Genomic DNA, 19,752 nt, shown 5'->3' on the forward strand with positions numbered 1-19,752 from the left:
GTCCTTAGAATTTTTCATAACAATATCAATGGATTATTAAACCAAATAAGATAAATGAAATATGTATTAAGAATATTGCACATATGGGGGTAAAAGAAGTGTATCCAATTATTCAGCACTATCTTCTGGGAAATACTTTTAAAAAGATCCAGAAGGGACGTTTAAAAGTTATGTACGTTATCATTATTTAAGTTTTGAGTCCACAATTTAGAATATATTCTTTCTTGAAATCATCTCGGGATCCCTCCGTTGTGTCCTGCGACCTCACAAAGGTTGCGACCACAATTGTGAGAACCACTACACTACATCACAGAGAGATATATAAAGTGACAAATATACAATATATCAGAAGGCGCATCTGCAGGTGGGGGCTGGATGGGCTGTATCCCCCACCCCAAAAAAAACGATTTTTTTATTATTTTATACTAGAAAACTTTGTATCAAAAAATAGGAGCAATTATAATTTAGGAATTTCTTTTTTTATAAAGCAAAAATTTTAATTTTTGAAATTTTTTCAAAAAATTCCACAACCAAATATAAAAATATAATTCTGCGGACGCCCCTGATCAGGGACCTTCAAGATAACTAGATATATTTTATTTACAAATACATGCATCGAAGGGATCTAAAAATTAAGGACGTCCAATCGTAGGGGTTATCAATTTTTGGACTAACACAGGACAGGTGGAGGGGTTAAAAAATTGCACCTTTTTCTACACATCATAAATGTTTGACCCATAAAATGTAATCACGAATCTGTTTACTCATGAATGACTGAGAGTAACGTTGAGACGTTATAGGTGTAAGTATTTGTTCAACTCTGAGTAGATTTGAGGAGCGATTGTCTATATATTTGCTAGATACGAAGTGGGGTTTGTTCTTTTTTCCTTCATTTTATAGTTGTGAAAAGTATTATTTTCATCTAATCTTATTATCAGAGTTCATGTTAAGTCAAATAACATCCTCCAAAAAATACTACAGACAAGTTCGATACATTTTCAGAAAATTGTTGCCATTAGTAAAACCAAGAATCCATTAACAAGTGATTAAAATATTTAAAAAAACGTAATATCTTTTGTAAATTTAAAAGTCCTTATAAAACCATAGATGTTTATTGACAAAAACAGAAATTATACATTAAGTAGTTATAGTGGTTGTAATGAACTGTAAACACATTTAATAATAATTTTTCATTACAATATCTTAACTTTAACAAGTGTTTTTATATATAATTTTTCAACTCCTGAAAGAATATGATTTTACTATAGAGGGGGGAGAAAAAATCAAAAATAATAATAATGTATAAACCATTTGTCTCGATAAAATATTTTTTTTAATTTGGTAGCGCCTTTTTATATTGGTTTTAAAGACGATAATAGACTATAGAATTAGGTCATTGAAGTAAATTAAGTATTGATTTATTAATTTTGTTTCATTACGATCAGAAAAAGTACAAGAGGGATAGATATCAAGACAACTGATGGCGTAAATAAGTAAGAACAGTTGTTATTTGAAAGTAAGGAAATCATATGAGAATAATTATCTCACAAATCAATCCGTTGTATTTTCCTTAACATTTAAAAGATAGAATATAAAATGCCAATTCAAATTTACATACCAAAATATCCAATAAATAAAGTACACGAATAATGCAGTAGGTAGAAACAAAACCGAATTATGAGGCTTTTTTTTTTAAATATATCTATTTCATCAAATTCTATATATTCAAATCTCTTCCATCAGTCATGGGAGATGACGTTTTGGGACCATCTATATATAAACAAAAAGAAAAATGAATTTATATTATATTTAAATATCTATAAATGGAATAGAATGCACACTAGCACATTTTGTTTTTCAACTTTTATCGAATTTCCAGTATGGATGTTCATAGGGAAAGAAAATAAAATGTGGTAAAATTATTCTACGATCTCATCCTAAGATTGAACCAAAGCTTTAGAACATTTACACTGACGTAATAAATTGATTCATAGTTGAAGGAGACGCCATTTTGGGGGCTCAAAGTTGATATTTTGACAACATAAAATGGACAATTTTTTTTTTTTTTAAATCATGGTTTTTCTGAAAAAATAACTTTTTTTGGAAAATAAATTCAAAAATCTACAGGTGTTCACAAAAAATATATTTTTTTTGGAAACCAATTTCAGATATTAATTTTTTTGGAAACAAATTTCAAATATTAAATTTTTTTGCAAAAAAAAATTCAAAAATACACGGCTACTCAGAAAAATTAATTTTTTCGGAAAAAAAATTTAAAGAATACACAGCTGTTGACAAAAAAGTATGAAATATTCATAAATTTTAGAAAAAGGTAATCAAAAATCTAAAGTTGTTCAGAAATAAATAAATAAATTTGGAATTTTTAAAAAAATTTATAGTTGTTCACAAAAAATTCAAATATTAAATTTTCTCGTAAAAAGCAAAATTCCTTGTATGGTTTATTTTCTTAGCACATAAAACCTTTCCGAACTAATTGTAATCAGAATTCAAAAAAAGTTGAAAAATAAATCACCCTAATGCACACTGCAAATAATTAATTACTATTTTTATTTCGTGAAGTTTTGCTGTTGTTATTGTTACGTGTACGATTAACAACGCTTCTTTTGGATCGACGATATTCATCATCTTCATCATCTAGACCTGATCCAGGAAATTCATTGGAAGATCTTCGACTATAATGATGCCTAGATTCTCGTGGAGGAGTATCTCTGTATGTAGTATCACCGCGATGTCTAGAAGAATGGGGATGTGGATGATGAGATATTTCACTTCTATCACTTCGTGTTGAAAACCTATGACGGAAATGAATAATGAAATAAAAGCAAGTCCATTGTTATTTGAATATACCCGGCCAATCGTTGTAATATACTCATCACTATTATACAAATTTTGAGAGGTGAAGAGTATTTTTTTTTACAAATTCCCTTAAGGAAGAAGATTTACGATGTCTTCACGCATGGAAGACATTGTACATAATCTTCCTCGAGTACCCAGTCTGCTTCCCGATGGCCTTCCAGGACAATCCCACGCGGAGGAGTACTGGTATCTCAATCATTTTCTCGTACTGTGTGTTCATGGTGGCAATTCAGGACAATCTTTCGCTTAGCAATCCAACAAATAATGATATATTCTACAACATTGCTTATTGAAAAATTGTAAAAAAATGACTCTTAACCTCTCAAAATTTGCAAAATAGAGATGAGTAAATAATAACTGTTGGCCCAGTACATAAATTAGAATCTTTAATTTTCGCAAATAAAAAAGTTCTTCACCTTTTTGGAGGTACTGAACACCCCACCAGTTTTATATGAATATTACCTTTTAATTGATCAGACAGAACGAGTCATCTCAAATCATATGAATTGTATGTGTGTCTTGACCTCCACAGAACTCAGGTGAAGAACAAATGACTCAGGGTCTACAAGCGTTTCTTTTGAGGAAAAAATACGATTGACAATGTTTGAAACATTAAAAAAAAAATAGAAAGACCCTTAAGTTTTGAAATCTTATACTTTTTTAAGAATAAAATGTGATTTTGTTTTAATATAATCTACTTACAAACTACGGCTTTTTTATTAAAATAAAAAATTTAGCTGAATATTAGTATTTAAAAACTTTACAAAGAAAGTTTAACAAATGCTATTTTTTTTTTTTTTTTTTGAAAAAATGACCAATTAGTTCATTTCTGGCCAATGACAAGCTTTACAATATAAATGTATGAATTTCAAAACTTGCAAACCTTTAAGTTATCTCTCATCTTTGAAACTTTGACAGTAGTAACTCTTTATATAAAAACCGCTTTGAGACCCTAAAATCTTTACTTATTAACACAAAGTATTTTTAAAGAGACCCTAGTATGTATTCATGACAACGAACCTATCTGGGGAGTGCTCCCGACTGGAATGTCTTCTATAAGGGGGAGATGGGGAATAATCGAAACGACTTCGATCTGATCGAGAACCAGGCGAAGAATCTCGAAACATATTACTACTGCGGTTGTTATAATATCCAGGGGATGGTGACCTAGAATATCGTCCACCATTTCCCCCACGTGTAGGAGACCTTCGACCAACAGGAGCAGGTCGGTGTGTGTCCATGATTGACTGATTGTGGGGAAGCATTGGCATCATTGGCAACATTTGAGGAGGTGGTAGAAAGGGTAGCGGAGGGAGCTCAGGAGGAGGAGGTTCCATGGAACTGACCGAAGGTGTACCTGAACTTTTACCATTGGAAATCGGGAGCACAGATATATTGTGACCATTAGGATAAACTGTTATACAAAATAGAAATAAAATAACATTTAGTATAATATATCTATATAAAGGTACATCATATTATGAAGGTTCCATTTAGAATTTGAAGAAGGAAAATAAAAACAGTCATTGGTTAAAGTTGATTTAATGTCGCGTATTTTTATTAAAGTATGAATGGAAAGGGGATTAAGTATAAGACTTGACGTCGTTTAATTATTATGTATGTGCTTATATTCACAGACTGCATAATTTTCAATCAAATGTTAACACAACAGAAGCACTCTCAAAACTCACAAAAATATCAATAGATTCATCCTTCAATATACAATATGAACAAGTTAAATAACAATTTAATAAATAAGACACAGATAAGCGTATTTACAAAAAATAAAGATATATATGGCCACTCAACACAAAAGCAAACAATAATTATTTTCTTCAAATTCACCGTATTTCTGACCCCCCACTTCAAACAAAATTGTTCATAATAAAAAATAAAAAAAGTTCTACTACTTCTACGCCAGTCCAAAACCTGAACAAAAATATTTTCAGTGACGTCTGCAGGTGTTGGGCTGGAATGGTTGTACCCCCTCCCCCAAAAAAAAGGAATTAGAAAATTAAATATTTGGATCTTTTTTAAAATTAAATATTTGAAATTTTTTGAGAATGGCTTTGTATTATTGAATTTTTTTTCTAAAAATGTTAGTATTAGAAATTTTTTGAGAATAGATATGGATTTTTGAAATTTTTATCCAAAAAATTTAATTTTTGGGAATGGTTATGAAAAAAAAAATCATATTATAAATTTTTTTTCGTCAAATTTAGTATTTGAAATTAAATATTTAAAACAAAAATCGAAAAATTAAACTACCATGTCGTTTTGGCCTATTAAAATTCCATGCTCATTATGTACTTATGAGTAATATAACTGCAGCCATTTGAACTTCGTAATGCGCCACGGAATACGATATTTTAGTAATTTGGATTAATATACTTAAAAATTAAACCATTAATACATGATTCTGTAGCCAGTAGTGTTGTGGTGCTCCTTATTTAAGATTGAAGACTGCAGTCCTGTCAATTTCAGTCTCGGTGCAGTTCAGTCCTGCATATTAGTACGAAAACTTCTATAGTTCAGACGTTGATGAAGTCACTCAACTGTATTTCTACTTTTTTTATTAGTTATAGTACCTAGGGCGTCCCTCCCAATACCCCAATTAGTGAAATTTTAAAAAAAAATCATTAATATATATATATATATAAATAGGCCCAACCAAACCAATTAAGATTTATTTTCAAAAAAAAAAGAACGTTATTAGGAAAAAAAAAATATTTTTTAGGCCTTTTTTCTAAAAATAAGTAATTTGTTCATGGAAAAAAAAATCAAGCTCTCTCAAAAAAAAAAATATATATATAAATATAATCCTGCAAACGCCCCTGAGCACTGACAGTCCGAAAGACCGGTACTTAGATTGTACTGAATAAATAAGGACTGACACAACATTACTGGCCACCCACTCTTAGTCCATGTGAATTGGCTTTAATGACATTTTGTTTAATATTTTTTTATTCGAAAAGTACGAAAGTATCGAAAATACTGGTATCGTCTCAATCGAATGAAAAAAAAATAGAAATTAATTAATTATATTTGAATGGCCATATTGAGGGCAAATTAATCTTCTCATAAATAAATAAAAAGCACTATACTATAGTTAACATTCTTATATATCTCAACTCATACCAAAAATTTGAATACCTAGCCTATAATTGATCAAAATGTGCCAATGAAATAAAGGATACATTGGACATTTCTTCTTTTTTTCCTTTTAGTATTAACTCAACCCATATCAAGAAAACATTTTGAACTTCATAAATAATAATTTTAAGTATATATGATTTAATTAATCATAATAATAATAATAAAAGCAAAAAAAAACCACACAATAAAATTCAACACATAAAAATGAATTAACAAACGACAAACAAACACAATGAAAAAATGGCTAACTATGGAATTAATCAATCATACATATATATGTTGTGTACACGTTGCAACTTGTATAAGCGTTTTAGAAATCTTAAAATGCATTACTTAATTACAAAATTGGTGATTATAATTACCAACTATTAATTGATACTATCATTTCATTTTGATCTATAAAAATTACATGGTTGGAATGTAATTATGAGTCAAATAACATGGCATTTGAACTTAATAATATTAATGCCATTATTAATATATCGATAACACAGCGGAACAATTAGGGGAGGGGGGATTTTGTACAAATTAATTGAAGACAATATTCGAATTTATCTTTGAACGCAGAATCCAAAACGGACCTCAGTTTTTCTCTCAGTCATCTGAATGATAAAATGATTGGAATTAAATTAAAAGTAGGATTAATAAAACTTTCCATTTGATATATAAATATATCAAGTTCAGAACAAGATACAGAACCAATAAAATCACTTTTTAAATATAAAAAATACTTTTACATAAGTTTTATTAATCCTACTTTTAATTTGGGGATTGTTTTAAGGGTAAAAATAACTCTGAAGGATGATAGTACCGAATTACTATAATCCCAGATATTTCAGAATTCAGATGACCTTGAGAAAAACTGATATCATTTTTGGATTCTGCACTCAAAGATAAATTCCTTTTTTTGGCTTGAATTCATTTGTACAAAATGAGTGTTCCCCTGTGTAATCCATGAAATATTCAAATATTCTCCTCAGTCCAAGTGCTGTAAATCCTTAATAATTAGTCATCTCATTTTCCGACTGCAACTTGTACCATTTTCTCATACCAGTTGGAACTTTTTTACAAAACCTCAACTTGTACACAACGTATATATATGATTCAATAGTTACATTCCCCGTTGATAAGAATAAATAAAAAGGATCATATAAAAACCAAACAATTCTTCTAAAAAACTGATAGATGATTGGCAAATATGAGATGTATTACACAAATTAAATCCTGCGCATATCTATTAGTACCCACACTAATATTCATTATGTCGACCTTGCAACTATTTAGTTTCGAAGTAGCTAATACAATTATTATGAAATAGTATTAATTCATTGAAGTTGATAGTAGGTATTAAAAAATATTGATAGAGAAGAGACCGGGACAGTTACAACACTAGTAGCTGATCTAGCTACAGCTGTTATAAGTCTGACATCCACAAATTTAACACAAAATCTCTACATCTATTTTTTAACAATCCAATTTATTTAGAGTTAATGGAAGACATACGTTTCTCCACAAATTATATTTTAATTTTAAATTATTAACAAACTGTTCGCATAACTGGGACGACAGTTGATAGAAAAGCTTTAAAAAAAAATAGATTTTGAGCTAAACATTAAGAAAATTAGCCCATATAATCTTTATTAAGGAATAAATAATTAGACCTTTAAAGGTGTTGAATTATTACATTTCAATACTTTATAGTATATCAACAATAAGATATAATTAGTTATATAATTAATCAGTATTATGGAGCAGATGCATTCATGAGCATATCTCTCTTTAGGGCCTTGCTCTGGCTAACAAACCTGCTTTTTGCAAAGCGTAAATATCTAAAATAATAAACTATACGATGATCAGAGATGGGAAAATTGTCTAAATCCTCGCGAGTGTAAATCAAAGAGGAAAGTAAATGTTGGCAACTTTGATAGATGACATTTATACTGAAAAATATCATTAAATAAAATAGAATTCTCCTTACTTGCCAATACGTTTGAATTTTCAAAACAGGGAGAACTAATTTATAAGATCACTAATATCTTGCAGATTACCAATATATATATTTTTAAATGTATGCTCACGAGGATTTCAACAATTTTAATATCCATAACGATCACATTTGCAAAATTTGTTGCAACTTATTCTGGTAGAAAATTTGACACAAAGTATTGATTTTTTCTAGTAATAATCTACATTATATTATACAATTTTTGATGTCCCTTTTGTGGAAGTAGATTTTTTGATGTTCGAGGAAAATGCCCAATTGCAGTTGTCCCCGATCTAAACCATCACTTTTTTAAATAACTTAAGCAGACATTGTAAATTCACTTTCAATTTCAAGGTGACTTTAGTATTGGCACATAATTTTGAAACTATGTACACTGTACAGTAGAACCCAAGTAAGCTTGATTTCAATGAACTTCCAAATTATGTCCATTATAAAAGAAATTTGCCATATCAAATTAATTATATACTATTAAATAAGTTATTTGGGAATGTCTACAGCTACATATAAGCAAATATCCGTAGATGTATTCACCGAATTTTCTTGAACATATTGTATTATTATCATATCAATTATTAAAGATAATACCCTGGCTTGAAATTTCTTCAAATACAATGTCAAAACATATTTGAATCAAAAGTTGTACACCAATATTTATGCAGCATGAGACTATAACTAATTCATAAGTCATAACACATCAGTAATGAAAGAATAAAATATATAGGGATGATATTGAAAATTAAATGAAACAAAATATGGTGCACATTTAATAGGGCATGAGCGTTGTTTACTTTTTTTTTTTTTTTTTTTTTTAAATAAAGCGACAGAGAGTGGCGCCGTATTTCGACAAAATAATATAACTCCCTGAAAGTTTATTATGATTATCACGTAAAGGAGACACCAGCGTCCTCAAGCAATCTCAGTGGCATCCGCAGGGAGTGTGCTATAGGGGTTGTAGCCCCCCCCAAAAAAAAAATAATATATATATATATACATATAATATTAATAAGGAATTTTTGCTTTGTACTACAATTATTTTGGAAAGGCTGGAAAATTTTTTTGCGAAAATAGAGGTAAAAAATTTATTCTCTTACAAAAAAGGCATTCGGGCAAATTAAGCAGATGAGCAAAAAATTTAATATGTGAAGTTTTTTTCCAAAAAATATAATTTTTTGTGAATAGCTATGGATTTTGGAAAAAAAAAATCCAAAAGCCCAGCAAAAAATAAAATAAAAATATATATGTATACAAAATCCTGAAGACGCCCCTGCATTTATACTAATATTAGCTCAGGCTAACAAAATTAATAGAAATTCAAGGTTATATTATAACGCTTTTCCGACTGATGTTTCACTTTCATCAAGCTTTTTAATAGTGACGTCATAAAGTATAACTGTTCCCAAGAGTTACCAAGAGCCTTCTTTGACTGCTACTGTCTACCGCTATTATACTCTATGACGTCTATTTTGCCTAGCAGTCGGTAAGGTACATCAAATTGAAAATTCTAGCAAGCCCGATAACATGATGGTCTAATTTTGTATTTGTATTAACCTTGCAGGCAACAAAAAGTCACTATACCTTGCGGATAATATATATTTGTTTAGTTTGCTTATGCCCTAATAGAACATTAATTTTTCCAAGTATTGATTCTTAACAATGGAAGTCTCGTATAAAACGCCATCGATATACAAAAAAGAAAATAATATATATATTTTTAAAATTACGCCAATTAAATTATAGTTTTTTTAAAAAGTAATCTGCAGAGTTGATTGAAATTAGATAATAGAGGTAAAAAGATTAAGAACCACTGCCTTAAAGGAAGAATAAAGATGGAAGAAAAAAACATAAAAAAGAAATTAAATCAATACCAAGCAAAATAAAAGTGCAACCCAAAGTAACCCATACTACTTTAAATAAATGAAGCTCAAAAATGGTGTACCATGCAAAAACGAATGGTTCGTTCATATGTACATAAATAGTATTGTAAAATATGCAGTGTTCAAACACATGTGTCTAAAACTATTTATTCTATCTATCAAAAATGAAAATTCGAAATCTTTTTAAAAAAGCGGTGCTAAACTAATTTTGTCAGTCATGATAATTGATTTTTTTTTATCAAAATGCATGAAAATATCAAATTAACTGACTGAAAAAAATATATACATACATTGCAACTCAAAATAACATTTCAAAAATGAAATACAAACCAATATGAACAACAAAAAACAGAATTTAGGTATGGGTAAAAAATTAGGAATAGTCAAAGAAAAACTTGCCATTTGAATTATCTGAATTTTCTTGTCCACAATGACCATTCTGTTGTTCTTCAAATGACACGCTTTTAACCTTTTCTGTTGACCGACCTGATATGTAAATAATCCCATTATACTCATTTTTTCGTTCAATTTAATAAAAATGTCTCAAACATGTAGTATTTTAACACATTTACAATTCAAATATGAATGTAGATATCTATGTATGCAATATCAATCCTCAGTAGAGCATGTAACATTACATATTATATTCATTTCAAAAAATCAATAAATAAATTCATATAATTATATTAATCATTGATTGAAGAAAACAACACATTCAAAATTTATCCCTTTGATCCTCAAAATACAAACAGCAACACTTTTCGGATTGAAGATATCATTGTGACATATTCAATCAGGACACAAAATATGTACAGGGTCGATTAGATAAATAAAGACTATTGTTAATTTGATCAAAAACAACTTGTAGAGCAATTCTATATTAATAAAGCAAACCTTGTCTGTCTTTCTGTTTGGATGTTTGAAAAAATTGGCATTTTTGATCTCACAAATAACAATGAAGCCATATTAATGAAGTCTCGCAGGCGTTTTGAAAATATACAAGGGTGCATTGTATATAGTATTCCTTAGTGTATATCATAAACTATAGTCCATGTATATTTATACTATTTTAAGAGTTGTATAAAATATGTAAAAATGATGAAATATCGCAAAAATGAATTCGAAATTAGATGAGGTTTACCAGATTTATTACAAAAAAAAATATCAAGTAGTTAATATAATTTTTTTATTCCAGAGGAGAGAACGATTAAGTATTGAGTAACTACATGGGAGTGTGCTCACCATGAAAAATGGAGAATTACACCGAGGACTTCTTGAGGCGTTATCTTTTATATTATTAAAGCAAAATTTGTCTGTTCGTTGATGCCTAATAACTCCGGCAATGTCGGGTACTATCTCTAATTATTAATAACGCTACATATTAGTACTGTCACGATACCAATATTTATGTACAGATTCCAATAAAAATATTGAACAAAAATATCGATAAGAGTAACTGCCATGCACTTAGAGGAGGTGAGGTAAGAAATTTGAGGAGTTACGTCGTCGGAGGCTCAATTTTTTTTTTCATGACAGAGTGAAACTCCCCATATCAATTTATTATAGTACTGTTTTAAATTCGTCAATACCCCAGTACCACTACAGTACCGGAACACAGAACAACACTAATAGACGTGTAATTTACATTTATACAATATGACCACCTTCAACAGGAATCTTTCACTCGAAACTGTGTCGAAAAGACATTAAGACCACGGGGAAAATTAGATCTCGGTAGTAATTTCACTGCTATTGCTTCCAATAAAAACCCGGGTCATAACTTTGAGACATTTCCTCTCCTACTTCAGATACACACAGTCCAGTTCATGTCATCGCTAAAGAAGATAATGCTTCTTCCTTCTTAAAACAATGTTTTACCATTTTTGACCCGGGTGAATCATATATATTTTTTTATAAGGATGCGGGGTTTCTAAGACTTTTTTTAAGTACAATTGGTTATGGCCTTAGAAATAGTAGAACGGTTCACATTGCAGGTTTTTTTGTATTGCTAGGATACTTTAGGGATCAGGGTTTGTCCATTTTAGGTGGGCAACACGGTAGGGTGTCCTTTTCTTGTTATACCTCATCTAGTGGACTTAACCGACCTCCATGCGATCTTTCTCAAAATTATAATAAACTCTTGGTGGATTAGGCAAGCAAGTTATTGAATACATTATGACTTATGATCAAGATCATTTTTCATGTTTATACTTACGAGTGTAAGTTTTTTAGTATTTATTTGATATAAGCTAACAAATATAATGTCTAACACATAACATCACACTTTGAAATATTAAATGCTATCTTCTTGCTCAAGAAATAGTTTTATATAATGTTTAAAATAGTCCAGATTTATCTAATCGAGCTGCTATAGAAATATCAAATCAATTTTGAGTAACACTTCTTTCACTCCAACATTATCTGTTCAAAATAGCCGATTCATCATACAGATTATATTGACGTCAATTACAACTGAGCATGTACATATATGAATTTCTCTATTACTATTTATACCCAGTTCAATATAGTTAAAATAAATAAATAATATTTCTAAGAATTCCTCGTTCATTCTTGCCTGCTTGTAAGATAAACAGACACGTAAGATTACATAATTAATGTTTATCACTTCTTTGATTTGACAAAATATTTTTGAATGTACTCAAATATCAGCACCACGGCCTTCAAATCAGTAAAATTCTTCGCTTTTCCACCCCTCAAATAAAACTTGTAAAATAATATCTCAATCGATATTTTTTTTTGATGGAAATGTTCATGTAATAATTTATTGTAATAAGATATAACTTACTTGATTCTGATTTTAAAATATTATTAAGAGGCTGGGATGTTGATATATTTTGAATAGTTTCCTTAAGAACGGTATTCTCTTCAGATAAACGCTTGAGTTCGACTTCTTTTTCCATAGTTTTTGCTTCGGTAACTGTGAGCCTTGACCTAAGAGTCTGCATTTCATTTTGAGCCTCAGCATTCTTTCTTGCTTCTTGTCGAACAGTGACCCAGCTTTCATGTTGTTTTTTCTCTAGATTTGCATTTTGAGATTTCCAGCTTCTTTCCATTTCCTCCATTTCCATCTTGAGGGTTTTTAATTGTGATTTGTAGGATTCCAATTCTTCGTTAATGGACATCATCTTTTTAGAAGAAGACTCTGTGCCTTGCTCTGCATCATTTAATCGAGCACTTTGAAGACCCAACTGCTTTTGCAGCTCAGCTTCTCTTTGATTGAAATAATTGGATAGCACATTGTGTTTGTGCTGTAGTTCCTCTTTTTCACTCAAAACTTGGTCTTTAATTTTCAATGCAACTTCCCATTCTTCTTTCTGTGTTTCCAAAGTTGAATGAAATTCATCTCTTTCACCTTCTATTTTAGTAAGTTGCTCTGACAAATTGTTGCAGGCATCAGTAGCTTTCTTGAGATCAACCTTACAACGAGATAATTCTTCAACAAGATCAATGTTAGGGGAAGTCTCTTGAAAATCCCATCCATCTGAACTAGGATTATCCGTTTCTGACGCAGATGCAATGCATTTTAATGTTCCAACTGTATGAGTCAAAACCTCAATTTCCGTATTTTTAGCCTCTAATTCGGATTCTTTAGTTTCCACACACTCTTTTAATTCACTTAGTTTAAACTTTAAGCCTTTAACATCCTTTTCAACTTTACGTAAACTATCTAATTCAATTTCTCTTTCCTTATCAATTCCTTCAAGTGCCTGAATTCGCTTGAGTAACCCATTCTTTTCTGTTGATATTCTATCTGTTTCCAATTTTGCATTAGCAGTATCAGCTCTAAGTTTCCTAAGTTCTTGAATCTTTTCCTTCAACTAATTGAGTACAAAGAAATATATCAATACTATTAAATAATACGAACTTTATGCGAAAAACTAAAATATAAATACCTCAGAGTCACGTTTTTTAACTTTGCTTTCATATTTCAAAACAGCTTGCTTCTGACTGTTTAATTGATCTTCAAGTGTTTGAAGAGCTTTCAACATTTCACCATTATTACTAGAGGCAGCCTTGGCTTGTTTTTTCTCTTCAAGACATTCCTGAACTATATTTTCGGCCTCGAGGAGCTCTTGCTGTGATTGGTCATATAGAGATTGGAGCTTATCTTTGTCTGCCTCTAACGTACTTTTTTCTTGAACAAGGAGTTGGTAATTATATGAATCGTTTAACAACTTTTCCCGCTCTTCCTGGAAACATCCAAAAAATTTATAAATGAGTGGTACAGTAGTATCACAATTAGATTGACGTATAAGGAGCGTCAGCAGAAAAGAAGTATTTGGCATAAATCAAAAAAAGGGAAAAAATAAAAATCTATTTTTTTGCTCATTATATACATATAGATCAATAATATTTCAGTCATACTTGAGTTAATTACCGGGTTCCTATTCAAATTTAAGGGGAGCAGGGGCGTACGCAAGATTATATATATCTATTTTTTGGAAGGGGTTTAAAAAAAAAAAAATCATAAATATTCACAAAATTCATAGCTATTAACAAAAATTAATTTTTTTGGAAAGAAATTTCAAAATTGATTTCGTCTTTGAAGAACATTAACGTATCTAATCAAGACTCAATTTTGAGAAAAATAATTCTGGCTTGTTTTTGTCTTGAGGGGCCACCTATTTAAACGAAATAATTGGATTTCATTGGAGGTTCAATTCAATAGAAAACTTTACTAACTTTAAAATAAATAAATATACAAAAAAGATATATCACCTTTAGTTGCTCTAACTCTTGAATAATGTGAGATGGAGTTTCTTGTTTAAACACAGTTTTTGTCGCCACATTCGTACAAGTAGTAGACGAGGAGTTTGTTTCAAGTTTTTTCTTGATTATCAAATTATCATTCTTACATTGAAAGAGCTGTTTATCAAGAAGGGCCACACGAGCTTTCAAAGGACTTTCTCTCGAAGTTTTTTCCATCAAAAATTTGATAAAGTAAATAATGCAGATGGCAAAAGCCGATACAATTAAGCAAAGGCAATACTCAGATGATAATTCTTGAAAGCCATTAATATGAATCACGTCGTGTACCCAGGTAGGATACTGAAAAATAATTTGATATAATTATTCTTATGAAATTACACATTCAAAAGTATTGTAATTGATATAATTAGTGATGTAAATCCTGTGTATTTTTCAGGTAGCTAGTTTTAAGGAATTGGTAATCTGAGGAATGAATTTTTGTTTCCTTAGCAGTTGTCATTATTATTTAACTCCTGAGTAGTAAACTTCTTTTCCTACTACATTCAATTATGTTCTAAGCCTGATTGAACATTCGTATGTACTCATACAAGACAGAGAGTAATCTTGGCATGTAAGTCTTGCCTATGTCTTTATTTATTTCCTTTTCCCCCTCCTCCTTCGTTACAGCTGTTTGTAGATGACCTAATGAAACGTTATGATAGCTAAGCTGCTCTCCTCCAAAACATTCTTCTAATTATCAAGGTTGATGTTGATTTTCTGTTTCTTTTTTTAGCATGCCCAAAATAGACACGATTTTCATCACTAGATATAATATTGAATATATCCATCGTCAAAACTTACAATATCCTGTATAATTCGATCGAAGAAATTATCTGTCTCCTGAGAAGAATCAGTGGATTGATCCGTGAACATTGGAATAACTCCTATATTGTCAGGAGAACTATTTTGACCGACGGACTCGTTGATTTCTTCCGATCCAGGAGGAGGATTAACGTTTCCACCAATATAATCTATATATATATATATTAAATTTATATCATCTGTATCTCATTAATCTCAACATAGAAAAAAAAAAAACAAGTCAAATTTCAAAGAAAACAAATAAACCAAAAGATGAGACGACTCGAAACAATACGAAAAAGGGATTTTTATAGATATTCATAAGAAAAACAAACAAAAAGTGAATCCCACAGCATGGCTCAACTTTTATAATACACGCAGATAAACAAGTATCACACTAACGGACCCCCTTTTAAAGAGTCAAAATCATATGGACACCAAATCCCAATCTATAGTAACCTATCCCAATATAACAGCTATGAAACTCCTAGATGAACTTACATATTTATATGTATGTTATCATTACATTATTATTACAATTCATGTACGTGACTGTCCCTCTTTTAACTGACATAACATAGACAAAAGGTACCCTATTGGACAAATAGGAGGAACATTATGTTTGATAAAACAGGGGCATTGCAAATCATTGATCACATCTGAAACAAGGTAAACAATATTTCAAAACCCATTCTAAAAAATTAAAAAAGTACGATTTATGACATTGATCATCATATTTGGAACGGTACAAGCGCAATTTTTCTTTATACAATTTTGACTAAATGTTTTCTTAATGAATTTTTTTAGAAAAGTAAAATTTGAACAGTGAATATTTTTTAATTTCAAATTGTGACAAAAAAAAAAAAAAAAAAAATAGACAACAGAATCATTTTTTGACAAAAAAACGTTGTCTTTTCTATAAGCATGACAACAAAATATTGTCAGGGGAAAGTAGCATCTCTCGTAGTAACGAGCATAGGTACAAGGTGCCTAAAAATCAGTTAACATGTAAAAATCACATTTTTATTTTCCAAATTATAATGGCTTGTTCAACGTCAAACTTTAGTTCCTTGATTTCCTCAGTAGAGGAAAATATTAAATCGAAAAAAGGACAGTTTTATGTACATATACATGATTAAATGACATACGACAATTCTTCCCAATTACATAGTCCGTTATTGTGAGGCTCAATTATATTAGATAATTCTATTTACGATGAGCTATACTGTGAACTCCATTATATGAGTGCTAAAACCAACATAAAATGCAGATTGAATACTTTTATATTAGTACCATAAATGACAAGTGGTTGAGCGTAATAAGTAAGAGGCTTAGTACATATTTTTTCAATTGTACATTGTTCTAAAGGAAAAAAGAAAGAAAAACAAATCAGAATGAAGTTTGTACATAGAGAGAGATAAAGAATAAGACAACTCTGAAATCCCACATCATTTCTTGGGTAACTAACTCTATAGGAAAATTAATAATAATAATAATACGAAACTGTTAAAGGGAGGTGATTCTTCTACTCTGTTCAATATATATAATTGTGCATATCTTTCATACTCTTTCATATTTCAATAAGCTTACCATAATGTTGCAACTCGTCACCATTATTATTTTCAGAGGATGCTGGAGGTTCAACGTGATTGTCCTCATTATTCTCGTGGGATTCTGATTCTTGGGGTGTATATTGATTAGCATAGTGAAATTGATGAGGAAGTTGCTGACCTTCGTTAGGATCTGCGGGCTGCATGGATGAGCTTTCTTCTTCATCGTCCTTGTTTGCGTCAAGAACATTGTTGTGTTCCTCCAAGACTTGATTCACTATATTTTTCTTGCTTTCATTATCGACATCTTTATTATTCGTTTCTTCATCATCATAGTCAACATCATCAACTTGTTTATAAAACTCGTCCTTCTCAAAAACTGTCTCAGGCAACGGATGAGGCTCATGCTCCATCATGCTTTCGTCAGAGTTAGAGGTATTCTCCATTACATTGGAGATAGAAGCCGGATCTAATGTGCTTGAATGAGTCGAAGAAACATGTTCTGTAGGTTCTGAGTCCTTATTAGCATTCATTTCTTGATCTTTTATTTGAGTGGCCGCTAAAGTTTCTTGATTTGTTTCACTATTAATAACAATTTCATTAGTGGTGTCTCCAGAAAATTGTGGATCAGCTTCACTCTTAATGATGGCGCCTTCCCCAGAAGTACCTATCTCTACTGCTTCCCTCCCTTCGGGTTGCTGGGCCTCCTGATTAATTTGAGTGTCCAATGGAGCTTCGACAGGGACTCCAATTCCCACGGATTCAACACTCTCTTGCTGAATACTATTTACTACAGGAATATCTACTTTAATCTCCTCGTGAGCCATATTTTGCTTTTGTGGTTCATTTAGCTGATGAGAAGGCTCCTGAGAGACTTCAGTCATTGGAACACTATTCTGCTCTACAACAGGTATATCATTTCTTGGTAATTCAGCAGTATTTACTTGAGGTAACGCATTTTGCTCTGGAGTCGTTTCATTTTTAGGTTCACCAATAGTTGGTATCTCAACAACGGGAGCAACTGTGGGGTGATTTTCTTCCTTGTGCATTATTTGCTCTGAACCCATATTATTACTCGCGGGAACCTCACTGGGGGCATCAGTGCTTCCAGTTTTAAATGCATTGCCTGAATGAATATTTGGAGCAAGGTTATTATCGGAAGAAGGTTCTGAATTAATTCCATTATGGGCTTGAACTATTTGAATTTCTGGTTCAGCATGGGTTATGGTAGTAGTAGGTTTTTCCACTGAAGGAGTAGAGGGTAAATCCGTGTTACTTACATGGATCGGCTCATTGGCACTAGGTAAATTAGATTGGGAAGCTGTTGGTGGTCCTTGGGGAGGATTAACTGAGTGAATATGAGTTTTATCTACATTTTGAGTTGTTGTAGCAGTATCAGGTTGTTGTTTGGCTGAATTAGGAGAAGGAGGAGTAGGGGGGTCATTGGCATACTTACCCTTGATAGGAACCTCGAATGGCAGATCTTTTATTAGTTCACTTGTCACCATGATGAAGGTCTTGGGAGCGAATCCTCTCTTCCCTTGAATCTATAAGAAAATGAGTAATAAAATTAAAATATATTTTATATTCAAAAGTTAATGTAGTATCACAATTCGGTTTTACAAAATAATTCGACTCAGACAACCCTGGAGTAATTTTGAAGCACTTATTGGATTACAAAAAATAAAATGTAATAGCTAGGGTCACCTCTTTGCCTCGTAAATCATGCAAATATCGATAAGGTAATACGAGAGGATAGATGCTACTGTCTCTACATTACAAACAACCCTTTTTTCAAATGCATCTCTCTTTAGGTGAGCTCAAAGTTACCTCAACATTCCAATAGTTAGGGTTTCCTTTTCCCTCTTTGCTGAAAATGGTGACATCCAGACCCGTTTGGAAGGAGAGGAGCCCATCCGCCCCTGATATGTACTTTCCCACAGTTCGTCCCTCAGCTATAGCTCCCTAATGGATGCATTAATTAAAAAATAGATGATTAAAATATTATTGAGAGTGGAATGCGGATGTAACTTACTCTCACATAATGCATCTGCACACGAATGAAATCCTTCAACATCGATCCCACTCACGGAACAACTCACATGGATAAATGCAATGAGAAAGAAGGAATTCATCATTTTTCCACAATTTAGAAAGATTTAGATTTGGATCATGATCGACGAAACGAATAATATACGAATTAGAAGAATAGAATCCTTAATTCACTCTATTGAATAACGGAGTCAAACACGTCATCAGTCTCTTTGACTTTTTTTTAGTCTTCTTTTTCTTTTCCTTCCACTCCTTAGTACTAGCAATTCTCTCTCTCTCTCTTTCTCTTTCCCTCTCTCTTTTTCACTACAGGGCTTCCTCTATTATACGCCCCTTTCCATTTCTCTTGTCTTCCATTATGATAGTGTATATTAATAGAACGTTTTCATTTTTAAGATACCATTGTAATTGTCAATGTTGCCCATTTTGGTGGCCTCAACAATCAGGGTATATAACTATATATTGGGCTGGATCCAAATCAAAGAATTTTTGCTTTATCCAAGAAAATTTAATTTTCTGTTAATGGCAATGGATTTTGAAATTTTTCTTCAAAATATTCAATATTTGAATTTTTTTTTTTAAATTTATAGCCGAAATAATTTTTGTTATATTTTTTTCCAAAAAATATAATTTTTTTGTAAATAGTAGTGGATTTTTGAAATTTTTT

General features: G+C 31.0%; 1 protein-coding gene across 4 annotated transcripts; it reads right to left on the minus strand.

Moving 5' to 3' along the window:
- Positions 1–1,073: 1,073 nt before the first annotated feature.
- Positions 1,074–19,360, minus strand: Tango1 (transport and golgi organization 1). 4 transcript variants are annotated; one of them, XM_071893348.1, is made up of 12 exons: positions 19,069–19,346; positions 18,864–18,998; positions 17,074–18,580; positions 16,777–16,845; positions 15,484–15,653; positions 14,653–14,982; positions 13,827–14,123; positions 12,719–13,751; positions 10,312–10,398; positions 3,898–4,291; positions 2,563–2,813; positions 1,074–1,770 (listed from the first exon to the last, which is right to left on the minus strand). In XM_071893348.1, the coding sequence occupies exons 1-12, from the start codon at positions 19,108–19,110 to the stop codon at positions 1,718–1,720; spliced, it is 4,368 nt and encodes a 1,455-aa protein (XP_071749449.1). In that variant the 5' UTR covers positions 19,111–19,346; the 3' UTR covers positions 1,074–1,717. The 4 variants fall into 4 exon arrangements, with proteins under 4 accessions (XP_071749449.1, XP_071749450.1, XP_071749451.1 ...); XM_071893349.1 differs by lacking the exon at positions 16,777–16,845 and having other exon boundaries at positions 19,069–19,358; XM_071893350.1 differs by lacking the exon at positions 10,312–10,398.
- Positions 19,361–19,752: the final 392 nt, after the last annotated feature.

The sequence above is a fragment of the Lepeophtheirus salmonis genome, chromosome 14 (genome assembly GCF_016086655.4).
Source record: "Lepeophtheirus salmonis chromosome 14, UVic_Lsal_1.4, whole genome shotgun sequence".
Taxonomy (NCBI): domain Eukaryota; kingdom Metazoa; phylum Arthropoda; class Copepoda; order Siphonostomatoida; family Caligidae; genus Lepeophtheirus; species Lepeophtheirus salmonis.

Bases quoted from the DNA above. Each gene is read 5' to 3' on its own strand.
- Tango1 (XM_071893348.1), bottom strand. From the start codon at position 19,110: ATGTTGAAGGATTTCATTCGTGTGCAGATGCATTATGTGAGA. The intron at 18,581-18,863 runs GTAACTTTGAGC...ATTTTCTTATAG, and splicing joins CTAACTATTGGAATGTTGAG to ATTCAAGGGAAGAGAGGATT. The intron at 2,814-3,897 runs GTTCGTTGTCAT...TTTCCGTCATAG, and splicing joins CGGGAGCACTCCCCAGATAG to GTTTTCAACACGAAGTGATA.